The 13,267-nt window shown below is 43.5% G+C and overlaps 1 protein-coding gene across 1 annotated transcript; it reads left to right on the top strand.

The window, feature by feature from the left end:
• Positions 1–650: 650 nt before the first annotated feature.
• On the top strand, positions 651–13,255 carry foxo3a (forkhead box O3A). The gene is made up of 2 exons (XM_044047051.1): positions 651–2,419; positions 9,581–13,255. Exons 1-2 carry the CDS (start codon positions 1,865–1,867, stop codon positions 10,892–10,894), a joined length of 1,869 nt encoding a protein of 622 aa, XP_043902986.1. The 5' UTR covers positions 651–1,864; the 3' UTR covers positions 10,895–13,255.
• Positions 13,256–13,267: the final 12 nt, after the last annotated feature.

The raw sequence follows: 13,267 nt of genomic DNA, 5'->3' as shown, positions 1-13,267 counted from the left end.
TAACACACGGTTTGATTTGTTTGTTGAAGAAAACCTGCCAGCGAGCAGGTTAGGTTCATGGAGTATGTTGCCAGGGTAACTGACTCGGAGTTAAGCTGAACTGGCTTTGTGAAACTGAAAAACCAGAGTTTCCCTCATCTCAGGGTTAACTAACTCAAAGTTTTCACTAAACCTGCTTTCTGAAACGGCCCCTGGAAACAGGTTTGAGTACACGTCACCACTGGCTTGATGGTTCTGTTTTAGACATTACATTGTTTCTGTTAGCGGGCCACATGGTTGGTGTAGTGGTTTGCACTCTTGCCTTTGCAGTAATAAGAAGACCTGGGTTCACGACCTGGTTGGTATAAGGGCCTTCTCTGTATGGAGTTTGCATGTTTCTCCACATCTGTGTGTGTGTGTCCATGCGCTCTGGTTTCCTCCCACAGTCCAAAAGCATGCAAATTTGGGGATTAGGCAAATTGGACACTAAATTGACCATGTGTGTGAGAGTGGATCTGTTGTTTCTCTCCATATGTGGTGGCCCTGTGATGGACTGGCGACCTGTCCACGGTGTGTCCCCACCTTTCGCCCTATGTCAGCTGAGATTGGCACCAGACGTGACCCTCGTGTGGAGGATAAAGCTGTAAAAGCTAGGTGAGTGAGTGTTTGTTTGCAGACGGCAGGAAAACCATCACCATCAAAAAATACCCTGAGCAGTACGATCTCCAGCTTTGAAGCATGTAATATAGGTCAAAATCAAGTTTATATACGGTAGCACATTTAAAATCAACCCATATTGCCCAAATTGCTGTACATGCTTTATTAATAATAAAATAATAATACAATAATGTAAAACAAACATACATACAGCAATGAAAACAAAGCAGAATAAAAAAGGGAACAATGTTACTTGATGTTGCACCTTAATCAAACTTAGAATAAATAATAATATGCCTCAGTTTATGTTCATAAAAGAGTAAAGCAGTGCTGGACTGAGGAGGCAGATGTCCACACACTGTCACTTTAATTTCAGCTCAGTCCAGGGGGCAGGGTCGTGTTTTTTCCCTCCTCCTCTTTTCTCTTGGACTCGCAGCATTTGCGCCAACCACAGCAGCAGATTGAATGAGGGGTGTTTGAAGGCAGCTGTCCACACGGAGGACAGGAGGAGGACACCGTGCTGGCTGCTTCAGGATGCCACAGATGTGCAGCCTGAATGCACCGTTTTCTCTTTAATGCTGGACAGCGCAGTGGCTGGTGCCTGGTCACATTTAAAGAGAGGCGGGGAGAGAAGCTGCGGGGCCTTGAGAAACCAATCTCCGCCTTGATCGTATCTGGACAGCAGCAGCAGAAGCACTGCCGCAGCTCCTCTGCACGGATGATAAAGAACTTGGGAAAGGAAATAGTCAAGATGGCAGCTATGCACGGAGTGATAAAGAGACCTTACTAGATGAAGTGCATTTCATTTGCTCGGTGGCATGCACACGTCGCAGGATCGCGCTGCAGGACGCGGGCGCTTTCGAAGGAGCAACTCCTCCAAGACTCCACGCTGACTTCCTTTCGTTTTGACTCCACATTTGGCGACATCGCAGTGCATGTTCAGGGTGTGGGCTGTGCATGAGGGGGAAAGACGATGTTTTGTTAAAGCTGCCCTGTGCTGTGTTTCTCTCTGTGTGTGCGTGCGTCTGTGTGTGTGTGTGTGAGAGTGCTGCGGACTGACGCCCTGCAGGAGACAGGACAGACTCACAGACACGTGCGGGCGCTGGACATCTGCATATCGTTGCATAGTAAATGAAAAGTGTCCCTGAAGACTGTATACAACATTGATGGAATGCGACCCGAGTGATTTTCGGACCCTTTGTGCAACTAACGAGACACTGCGGTTAACATGGCCGAGGCACCGAGCGTCGACGAGCCTGCCTCGAAGGTGGAGATCGATCCCGATTTCGAGCCCCAGAAGCGGCCACGCTCGTGCACTTGGCCGCTGCCCCGTCCGGAGTCCGGCGCGGACAAGCCCGGGACCAATGACACTGACGTAATCCCCGAAGAAGAGGATGATGATGATGATGGGGGTGACAGCACTGCTCAGAAAGACAGCGATGGTGGTGTTGGTAAACCGCGGCAGCCGAGCAGCAGCTCGTCCATCTCCCAGCCTGTGGAGGTGCAGCGCGGCCCCAGCAAGGAGGAGGTCATCGATGGCTCTCCTTCCTCCTCCGCGCAGATCCCCGCCGCGGCTGTGGGCGGCTCTGCCTCCCAGCAACTGAGGAAGTCCTCCGCCCGCAGGAACGCCTGGGGCAACTACTCCTATGCAGACCTCATTACCCAAGCCATCGAGAGCTCCCCCGAGAAAAGGCTGACCTTGTCCCAAATCTATGACTGGATGGTGAGATCTGTGCCATACTTCAAGGACAAAGGCGACAGCAACAGCTCTGCGGGCTGGAAGGTGAGCTGTGACATGCTGCTGCTCTCAACGTGACAAAGACCATGTTGTGGTCATGTGAAAACAAAATACACACCATCGGTGGGGTGGACACACTCTTCACGGGCAGGGGTCAAGTGAAAAAGAGGCATCCTCATAATTGTTCATTTAAAAAAAAAAAAAATTACTTGCGTACATATTTATTCATTTCAATAACTAAACATTAATTTAAATGTATAAAAGGCCTACTCGTTTTTTTACAGTATGAAGATACTGCTGTCTCACACAAACTACAACACAAATCGGCCCTTACTTGGGAAAAAAAGCATGTGCACCAACTTTAGTGTCTATCTGTGCATGTGCATGCACACTATTTTAGGGCTGGGACAACATATCAAGCTAAAAAGTGCTCACAATATCCTTGTTTCCTTTAAAAATTATTTGAACTTTAAACCAGGAAAAAAAAACTTTTCCGGTAACTACTGTTAAAGGACCAGTGTGTAAGAATTAGTGACATCTAATGGTGAGATTGCAGATCCTCACTCAACCCAGCCTTTTCTCAAGCACATTTTGACTACGGTGGCCTTCACATAACAAAAAGAATATTGTCAAAATGCCTGTTCGCCAACTGATAAAGTTCCCAAACATACAGATGTTCATTTGTTTGTAAACAGTTATGGTAACAGTCTGTTTGCTTTGTAAACCTGTGCTTCAAAACACAAAATGCACACCCACTGGCTAGTTTGTCCATTCCAGCTGCCGTAGAAACATAGCAGCACAAGATGGTGGCCAGAGTACATTTAAAAGGCTTATTCTAAGGACGCAGGAAACCATTTATTGTTATTTAAACGATTACACACCTATATAAACATAGCTAGATGTAGTATATTAAATGTCTGCCAAGAAATCTCTCCTAAATGTTACACACTGGACCTTTTAGCGAGTATTGGGAGTTAGTTCATCATAGTGGGTCCCCACAGAAAGATAAAAAGGTACATATTTATGCTACTAAAATAGAGAGTGCCAAGCAAAGTTTGAAGAGTGTTTCCCAGTTGTCTTTTTAGTCAATTCTAGGGTTTCATAATCTATACTGATCTAAAAGATTCTACTTTTAAAATGGTCCATATTTGTACACTAAAAGCATACCAACACTAACTAAATGACAGTAGAGTACAGACTGAAAGCAAAGTCTAAAAAAAAACCAGCAGCTGTATATTAGATAGAGACAGATATTGGCTGTTTATGTTGCAGACACCACCACTAACACAAAAGTTTTTGGTTGTATTTTTAGCTTTATTTTCACATTCACTTGACAACAACAGGGAGTTGGAACATGTGGCTGTCTAACAGGCTCATGGTGTAAAGTGAAATCAAGTGTGCTTCAAATGACGCACTCTTTCTGCGAGAAAAAGAACAAAAGACATGGTTGTGGGTGCGAAAGCTGAGACTCAAAAACAACACAGTGTAAATTATACTTTAACACTTACTGGTCACATTTCAGCGGCACTGTGGCTTCTTACGAGCTTCCACAGGCCACTGCTTCGGTTTGATTTTAAGGATTAGTACAAGCCTGGAAAACCAATTCATCTGTCATGGAATCAAGTCTGATGAAAGCTTTGAGCTTTGCAGGATTTAGATGGAGGGGGGTGCTGCTGGTCAGAAAAACTCCGGAAATAGGTTTGTAATCCGGCACAACTGCATAACTATACATGTGGGATGCAGCAGGGCCAATTTCAGGGAGTGTCTTCATGAGGAAAACTACAATAACAGTCGAGATGGTGCATTTTAATTTTAATTTTTGAGTTTCATGTTGCTGTGACATGGGATTGAGCATTTGGGAAATGAGCTACATGACTACATGAGAAACAAATAGATGCTACTGGATGTGGTGAAACAGGTTTACAAACAAAGTCAGAGCACTAGCCCGTGTAGAACCGCTTTCTCTAATTGTGATATGATTTGTGATATCAGAGGAGTGGTCATTTTTTTACACACTTGTTCTCATTTTTATTTGAATAACATATTAAAATGGTTACTGTGATATTTGTGCATATCTGTGGGAAACAAAGAGGTTTTCTTCTTTTCGTCTGTGGAGTAACGTGCATGTTCACATTCAACTATGTCAGTCAGTTGGTTCACGTTGGAGGAAAAATCTTTGTGTTCCCACCTGAAGCTCTACAAACACTAGAAGGTTAAACTACCAAGACTGTTTAAAAAAAGAAAGCACTTGGAATAAAAGTCAGTTTACAGCATAGTACGCTTCTATGCACAGTTAAATTATGATATGCCTCCTTTAAGCTTGTTAGTATTAGGCTGTTTCGGGTTTAGCTGGCAGCTAGTTGTTAGCATTTTAACCCCCATTTTGAGTCATTTATTTATTAAACTATTTAAGTTGATGGAGCAAATATTCAGTCTGCAACATTTTCAAATTGATGGAGAACCGGTATAGTGTTACACCGTGAAACATTGCAATATTTTCAAGTATTTTCCATGTATATTAGTATTTTCTTACACAATAACATTCATTTATCTGTAAAAGAGGAGCAAAGAGAGCAGAAAATATTCCCATTTAAGAATCTGAAAGCCGAGAAGTTGTTTTTGTATAAAAATTAAAAAAAACTTAACTCTTCAATGTCTAAAACACTATCTACTTATAAGTGCAGCCCTGCTGCAGACAGATAGTAGAGGAAGGGGTTAATGTTTTCAGAAGTGCTGACATCAGCATTTCTCAGGAGATGGTGTGTGTGTGTGTGTGTGTGTGTGTGTGTGTGTGTGTGTGTGTGTGTGTGTGTGTGTGTGTGTGTGTGTGTGTGTGTGTGTGTGTGTGTGTGTGTACGAACCATCAGCTCAAGGATGGTCGTCTGCACGAGGGACTGTGAGGTTGTAAATCCAGTGCTGACCCGTGTCCTCTGCTCATTAAAAGAAAAAGAAAAAAAAAGAGTTGACTACATTCAGTGCTTCATGTGCAGCTCCAACAGCAGGTCCATATTTATTCCTTGTTGTTGTGAGTCCAAACTGTATATGCATAAACTCACGCCTGCTGTGTGCCACGCTGCCTTTTCATGTGGCAGAGGCACATGGATCAATCAGCTGACTATAAATTATGTAGGTCGATGTGTATCAGTGTGAGAGAAGCTCAGTGTCTCTCTTTGGATCTGGCTCTGGCTAAACTGGCATTTCTCCAGTCCCTGCTCAGAACGAGGCATTGCTCAAAGGCTGCTGCAGCACTGCTGTGACTGTGTGGGGGAGGGGAAGGCAGGAGAGTTTGCTCTTTGTGTTTTATCTTTTTTTCAAATGCCATGTTGCTCATACTGTACCACATACCTGAGCTATCCGGGGGAAAATGTAGTTATTTTGCTAAAGCTTAATGGATTTAATCACGGCAACCCACAATTTAGTTTAAGAAGCAAATTGGTGGCTTTATTGCAGCACTCAAGTCTTTCTCAAAAAAAGAAAGAGGAATGCTGTGGTTTACACACATAATCCAGATTACTGTATATTTTTAACCACGGCAAGGTCATGCAGTGTGTGTGTATACACGAGCTGGACACAATTAATACAGTGTAGCGTGATTTAAATTCAGCACCAGTGGAATAGAAATAGCCTCTGTGATCTTAAGAGGACTGGAGTGAATTGTTTGGTCATTTTTTTTGAGGTTACATGTCATGACATTGTATCGAGCTGTATTGCACTCTGAGCTGCAGCGGCTGTTTTATCCGTCCAGTGGAGTCCAATACAGCGACGCTGCGATTTATGGCCCCGTAAATAACGACAGAGTTCAATCAAAACCTCGACCAACAGCCTCGGCCAAGATTGAAGTGTCAACAGTGGTTTCTTTATTTATATATTGCAAAGGCAGTTGTGCCAGATTTGCATCAGACTGAACAGGACAGGTGTTGCTGCTGCTGTTGTTGTGTTCTCTCTGTTCGTTGTTGAACATTGTTGAAGCACTTGGCTCAGTTTGCGCGTGACTTGTAGCATTTATATGCCGAGGCTCTAAATGTTTGCTCTTGAAGGTAGTTCTTAAGGAACACAATGTTGTTCAGAAGATTTGTAATTTTTGAAAACCGCACTGGTTTCCATCATCAATCTTGACATATTCACTGTTGAGTCTATGAACGGTCATTTGAGATCACTTTTTTATGAAAAACTATAGATTATTTCACCTGAAACTAAATCATTTAGGTTAGGTTCAAGTGAAATTCCTAAATTAAACGTTAAGTGTTTGATTGTAGTGAGACTAAAGATTAGTTTTAGTAGTTTATGAAGTCAGTTTTACAGGCTTTATTTAGAAATTAAGTACAATTATTGATGTGCAACATAACACCAAATGCTGGTCAAATTGTTTTAATGCGAAATATCCATTCAATACCTGATTTCAGGCACCCAATCTAAAATGTTTTGTCATGAGTTGCGATGACAGTTCTCACGTACTGCATATTCACAACAGTGAAACCACATTGTTTGTCAAACCAATTGCCTTAAGTCTCATTGGCAGAGGTGTCGGCCAAAATAGTAAGAGATGTTTCCTCAACAAGCGAGTGCTGTTGAACTTTGCTTGACTGCAGCAGCATTTTGGTTCCATCTGTTCTCACTTTCAAAGGAGTTTGTGTGCAAATTTGCAGCCAAATACAGAAAGCGAATGTTAGAATCTTCCACAGGGCTCATAAAAAATTTAAAAAGGCTAAAAACATCCACATTTCGCAGAGGATGGTGGATGGTGCTGGGAAAAATACATATTTGGGAAAGTAAGACCAAACAAGCACTGTATGTTTTATTAATACCTGCACTGTTGTGACATTTTGAATTAGCTCTTTTTTGCACTCTTGATCAAACAATCTGAGATTTATCTACTTTAATTATATCGGTCCAGCCTTCCTCTAAATAAACTCAGCTAATGTATGTGGATAGATTCCAGCCGGAGATAAATATGCGTGAGTTCAAGGACATGCACAAGTACTCTTGGTGGTAAGGGTGAGGAGCGTGGACATTGGGTCTAGAGGGGCCAGTTGAGGTGTTTCGGGCATGCCCAAACGGAAGGAGGCCCTGTGGCAGACCCAGGTCACGCTGAAGAGATTATATCCCCGCTGGCCTGGGAACGCCTCAGTGTCACACCGGGAGAGCTGGTTGAGGTGGCACTGGAGAGGAGTTTCTGGGCCTCACTGCTAAGACCCCTGTGACCCGGACACGGATAAGCGGTAGAAAACAACAATAACAAGTACTTATGATATTCTAGCTCCTCCTGGGCTGTCCCGGGGCATTCCCATACCAGATGGGATACAATTCTTCCAGTGACTTCTGGGTCTACCCTCGGGTCTCCTCCCATTTGGACGTGCCTGCATCCCAGTCAGGGAATGCTTTTTGTTTTATTTCCCTCCCCTAGTCCTAACCAGCTGCGGGCTATAGTTTAATGTTTATGGTGGACTGTATTACCCAAAATATGGCACCCTTTCTTTTAAGATTGATGTCTTTATTTGGAATAAATGGACTTGGGGCTACAGTGTGTGTCAGAAGTATTTCTCTTTAGCAACACGTGGTCATAACTGAACTTCAACCTCAATGCACTGCAGTATTCTCCTCACAGACAAGATACACATTCACTGGGTAGCTAAAGCAATACTCTAGTCTTCACATTCCTCTTTGGCTGCACTTAATAAAACTATCTTTTACTTTTTATGCTTTTTGCGGAAACCAAGGCTGTTCGCGGCAGTGGTGCAGAAATCAGCCGCTGGATAGGAGTGTCGATTGTGCCACATTCTTAAAAATTTCACTGAAAATGGTAGTGGAGAACGTTGATCACATTATGATCTGTTCCTTTATTGGCATTAAAAAAAAAGATGATTCATGCATGAATAATCTCACACGCGTGTTCCAGCCAAGTGACGGTGAGTTAAACCAAAAAAAGATGTGGTATTTAAGTTTGATTTTGGCGTTGCATGTGCTTTGGGTTGTAAGTGATGAAAGTGTTTGCTTGTTGACCTAATCCTTTAATTGGCTTTAAGCTCAGGCTTTGCTGTAACTTTAATGTCGGCGGGTCATTCCACTGACTTGAAGACATTAAAAGAGTAGAAAACTGGGGCCAGTGTTCTCTTGTGATCGTTCAGTCCTCACAAAGCTGGAGAGCGGACTCCACAGCTGCCACGGCGGAGCCGCGTAATCTGAACAGTGTTTGATTAGTTTAATCTTCTGAGAGATAGATTTGAATGGGACCTCGGTTTACTCAATTTAATTCAAGTTTAAGAGAATTATTCTGGACCCTCTCCCGGTGAAGTTGGCCTTTGGGCTTCTCAGTACTTAGTGCAGCCGGTCTGACTCCAGCTGTTAAATTTTCTACATGGTTTAGGAAACGTCTTCAGGGAAGATCTTTTCAAGCAGCCAGAAATGGGTCTCAGTATGAGCTGGAAAGAAAAGGTGTCTCTTGAAGACACTCTCATCGATAACTACGATACAATTTCAACCCTATCACAACATCTACAGTACATCTGTGGATTGTTTGCTGTGAGTGCTTTTCAGGACGTCTCGTCCCTGTTAGCGTTAACATTCTCATTTCAACGTGTAATATTTCACGTGTTGAGGTGCATTGAGTAGTTTAGAACATGGTCTCAACTGCAGAAACCAAGATATTATGAGCTTCAGTCTGGGATTGGTTTTCAAAAACTCTAAATCCTCATTTTTAAATTATGTCTGGACATATAATTAGGTTGTGTGGAACATGTTGGATTCAAAGCATTGTCAAATGACTTCACACAAAGCTGATTAAGTCTTTCAGCGCCACACAACTCTCCCTGTGTTTCTCAGTATAGCAATACTTGGATCTAGTGCTGAGTGAAATTCCCACGCTGCACACAGGTCACGACGGGGGCAACAACAACATTGCACTATTAACACAAGATGATTATGTCTTTAAAAAAAACACAAATAACAACCATAAAAATATTCAGAAGTGAATTCTTCTGATCAAAAAACAAGCTGTTTGACCCCACCCACTCATGCACTGCTGCTCAATATATACAAATGCTCCCTTGGTCAGATCTGATAGTATTGCTTGACAGAGCAGCATACAAAAAATGTTATATCGTTCCTGTTCACGGAGGTCAAACAGTGGAAGAATAATAACAAAAATCACTGTAGCTTTAAATGAAATATGACCCTGTATTTAATTCTTTTTCTTCTGTTTTGTTGCAGAATTCCATCCGGCACAATCTGTCCCTCCACAGTCGTTTTGTCAAAGTCCAGAATGAAGGAACAGGGAAGAGCTCCTGGTGGATGGTCAACCCAGAGGGCGGGAAGGGAGGCAAAGCTCCTCGGCGACGGGCTGTATCGATGGATAACAGTAAGTACATCAAAGGAGCCCGGGGACGCGCCACCAAGAAGAAAGCCTCACTGCAGGCTGCTCAAGAGGGCAGCTCTGAGAGCTCCTCAAGCCTCTCCAAATGGACAGGAAGTCCCACGTCCCGCAGCAGTGACGAGCTAGACGCCTGGACAGACTTCCGTTCTAGGACTAATTCTAATGCCAGCACGCTCAGTGGCCGTTTGTCCCCAATCCTGGCCAACCTGGAGCTGGACGAGGTGCCCGATGATGACTCTCCACTCTCCCCAATGCTGTACTCTAGTCCCAGCAGCATGTCTCCGTCCACAGGGCCCACAGGGCTCTCTGACCTGGCAGGTACCATGAACCTGAATGATGGACTCTCCGACAACCTGATGGATGACCTTTTAGACAATATCAGCCTGACAGCATCCCAGCAGCCTCCTCCTGGAGAGGAAGAAAATGGAGCAAATGGTCAGGGGAGCTCACTGTTTACCTTCAGCTGCCCAGGGAGCAGTTTGGGAAGCCCATCTGGCAGCTTCGGGGCTAATCCTCTTTTCAGCCCGCCGTCCATCACAAGCTTGAGGCAGTCACCCATGCAAACCATCCAGGAGAACAAGCAGACCATGTTCTCCTGCATCTCGCACTTTAGCGACCACCAGACCCTGCAGGATCTACTCAGTCTGGACTCCCCCAGCCACAGCAACGTGCTGCTCACCCAGTCTGACCCTCTGATGTCGCAGGCCAGCACCGCCATTGCCCTGCAAAACTCTCGTCGAAATGCCATGCTGCTGCGCAAAGACCACATGCTGGTAAACCACACCAGCACAGGTCAGGCTCAAAGCTCTTCAGTGCCTGGTTGGCAAGCTGGCTTGTCAATCTCTGACAGCAACACCAGTCACTCTGATGCCAAGCAGCCCCTCCTGAAGTCACCCAGCAAGACCGCCTCTATGCAGGCTGGCCCTGGCTTGTCCGGCCAGGACCGCTTTCCCACCGATCTGGACCTCGATGTGTTCAATGGCAGCCTGGAGTGTGATATGGACTCCATTATCCGCAATGAACTGATGGACGCAGATTGCCTCGACCTCAGCTTTGATTCTTGCCTTGCCACCGCCCAGAATGCCAACAGGAATTCAGGAAGCTTCTCAAGCTCAAAACAGACCTCCCCTCAAAGCTGGGTGCCAAGCTGAGCAGCTCACCAGAGCTCAACACGATTAAAAAACAAAGTGGGGGGGGGGAATGTAAATTGGGGTTTTGTTGCCCCGCATTGTGCAACTAGAGGGAATATGTAAAAGTGTATCCATATAGTATTCTTTTTCCATTGTTTTTAATGAGGCATTAAGTTAGATACTGTATTTCAAGTGTCTGAGGTACACGCGAGTGTCTTCACAGTGGAGGAAAACCTTTACAAAGATCAATGACTGGCAGTGTGAACAACAGTAGTGACTGGAAATAGGACATTTTTGTTAAAAACTAAATGATAAGCATCAACTCATGTTAGTCTCAGGGAATCAACTCATATCACAAAGTGATACACGATGAAACTGCAGATGAATCCTGATTTCACCCTGCTCTCTCCTTTTCCAACATTTTTGCCAAACCAGCTGTCGGCCAGTTGTTGGGCGACGGCGTGTTTACAGGAGAGAAGAAGAAGAAAAAAAGCTGCAGAGAATGTTACATTATTACGTTCCAGTGGAAGATACTTGACAAGCTTTTTTTTTTTTTAACTTTCTTTGAGAGATGTAGCCTGAAATGGACTAAGAGATTTCAAACAAATGATAACAAAAAGTCCCCCCGCCCCTCCCCCCAATGATGCACCGAGTCATGCACCAAATATCGATCTGTAGTGGTTAATATGTTATTGAGATGTAAACCGATCTACATTGTGTGTGTGTGTGTGTGTGTGTGTGTTATTTTTGTATGTGTCGTTTTTACTTTTCATTTAGCAAAACTGACCCTGTGATTTTCGTGACATAACTGTGAATTCTTTTCCCTCTGAAGAGTTTCGTTACTGAAGTCTTGATAATATGGTGTATCTGCTGCAGATCCCCCCCCCTTTTAACCATCGTCCCCACTCATCCTCCTCTTCTCTCCCCTTCCCACTTGAACCGCAATATTGGAAGTACCGTCGGTATTGAGTTTAAAGACAGAATTAATAACTTGATTTAGCTCTGGTTGACACCATTTTGCAAACACTAAGGACTATCTGAATTTAAATGACCACATTTTGAGACTCCCTAGTGCTCAGCTACAGTATTTTGACGGTTTTGTTCATTTGAAGGAGTTCTTGGTGCTATAAATACGAAGATAGCAGGGAGCGGCTGAAATGAAGTGTCAATAGTAGCCTCCCAGTTGTTATCAGCACTACAGCAGGTGCTGGGGAAAATAGGCTGTGGTCTAATAGTCTTTCATTTTGCTTAAGGATCCTAACGGAGTGAAGTGACCTGGAAAAATCTAAATGGCAGCCACGATAAAAGCTGGTTGACTCCTCTAAATGCTAAGAAAAGGTGCTCCAGTGCTTCCTTTCTTATCTCCTTCAGCATGGGACGACTTCATCCTTCACAAAGTGTGTATTGAACCATGTCAATAACATCCGCTGTCACATAATTACATACCCTGACGTTAGTGTAGTCTGCAGTTGTCTTTTCCTAAGTCCTGTAAATAAATAGGTTCTCCTTTCACGTTTTTCCTCGACCTCCTAACGTTTTCTGTAGAGGTCGTTGGGGAAAAGTGGTTAGGAAAGGACGCAGGGGATGTTTTGTTTTTGGCCGTTTGACCGCAGCCGTAGTGTTTTCCAACTCTGTGAGAGGAGGGTGTGTAGTAATTTAGAGCCATTCTTGCCATTTTAGAGAAAGGAAGGATACCACAGTATTTTAAATATTGCCAAACATGTTTCTGCGTTGAAAGGAGCAGAAATAAGAGGATATACAGTGTATAAATATTAGAAGCCACAGCTACAGAGGCAAAAGAAATAAAATCTACATCAGCACAGTTTTTGTAGGAACAGCAGGATGATTTTTTTTTTTAAGTTACAATTTTATTTCCTTGCTAAATTTAACATAGGCCGATGAAGGAGACGTACTTGTTTTATTTATTTAATTTTCTCTGTGGTGCTACATGTTTGACCGTCATGTTGGAGCTGTGTGAAAAGCACTTAAATGTTCACAGTCCATTTGAGCTGCCCTACATCTGACCACCTCGGATGGTTATTGATCAGAACAAACAATGAACGAATCAATGAAATTGTGTCCTTGCAGTTAACTGGCATTAATATGACAATAATTGAACCCGTTTAGATTATGTTTTGGGTTTGAGAAATCCAATTCTGCACACGTGTGCTTCCAAATGTCCTTTTTTTCTTTAAAATACAAAATGCTGACCTGAAGCTTTTTTGAATAACTCTCACTGCCAACATTCACCCTCCATTTCCTCCTATTGCTCCTACAAATAAAATAAAGACATCAAGTAGAGATCATTGGTTGTAATTCCAGTTCTTATCTTGGTTGTAACACAGATGGTGCGTGTAAATAAAGCTTACAGAACCAGTATGACTAACTGTCGTT

Source organism: Solea senegalensis, linkage group LG16 (assembly GCF_019176455.1).
Source record: "Solea senegalensis isolate Sse05_10M linkage group LG16, IFAPA_SoseM_1, whole genome shotgun sequence".
Taxonomy (NCBI): Eukaryota; Metazoa; Chordata; class Actinopteri; order Pleuronectiformes; family Soleidae; genus Solea; species Solea senegalensis.
The sequence above is the reverse complement of the archived record's forward strand: the minus strand, read 5'-3'. Positions and strand labels throughout refer to the sequence as shown.

What these genes read in the sequence shown, in the direction of transcription:
- foxo3a (XM_044047051.1), top strand. Translation starts at nt 1,865, where the DNA reads ATGGCCGAGGCACCGAGCGTCGACGAGCCTGCCTCGAAGGTGGAGATC. An exon ending in ACAGCTCTGCGGGCTGGAAG is followed by an intron (nt 2,420 to 9,580) that starts GTGAGCTGTGAC and finishes GTTTTGTTGCAG; the next exon opens with AATTCCATCCGGCACAATCT.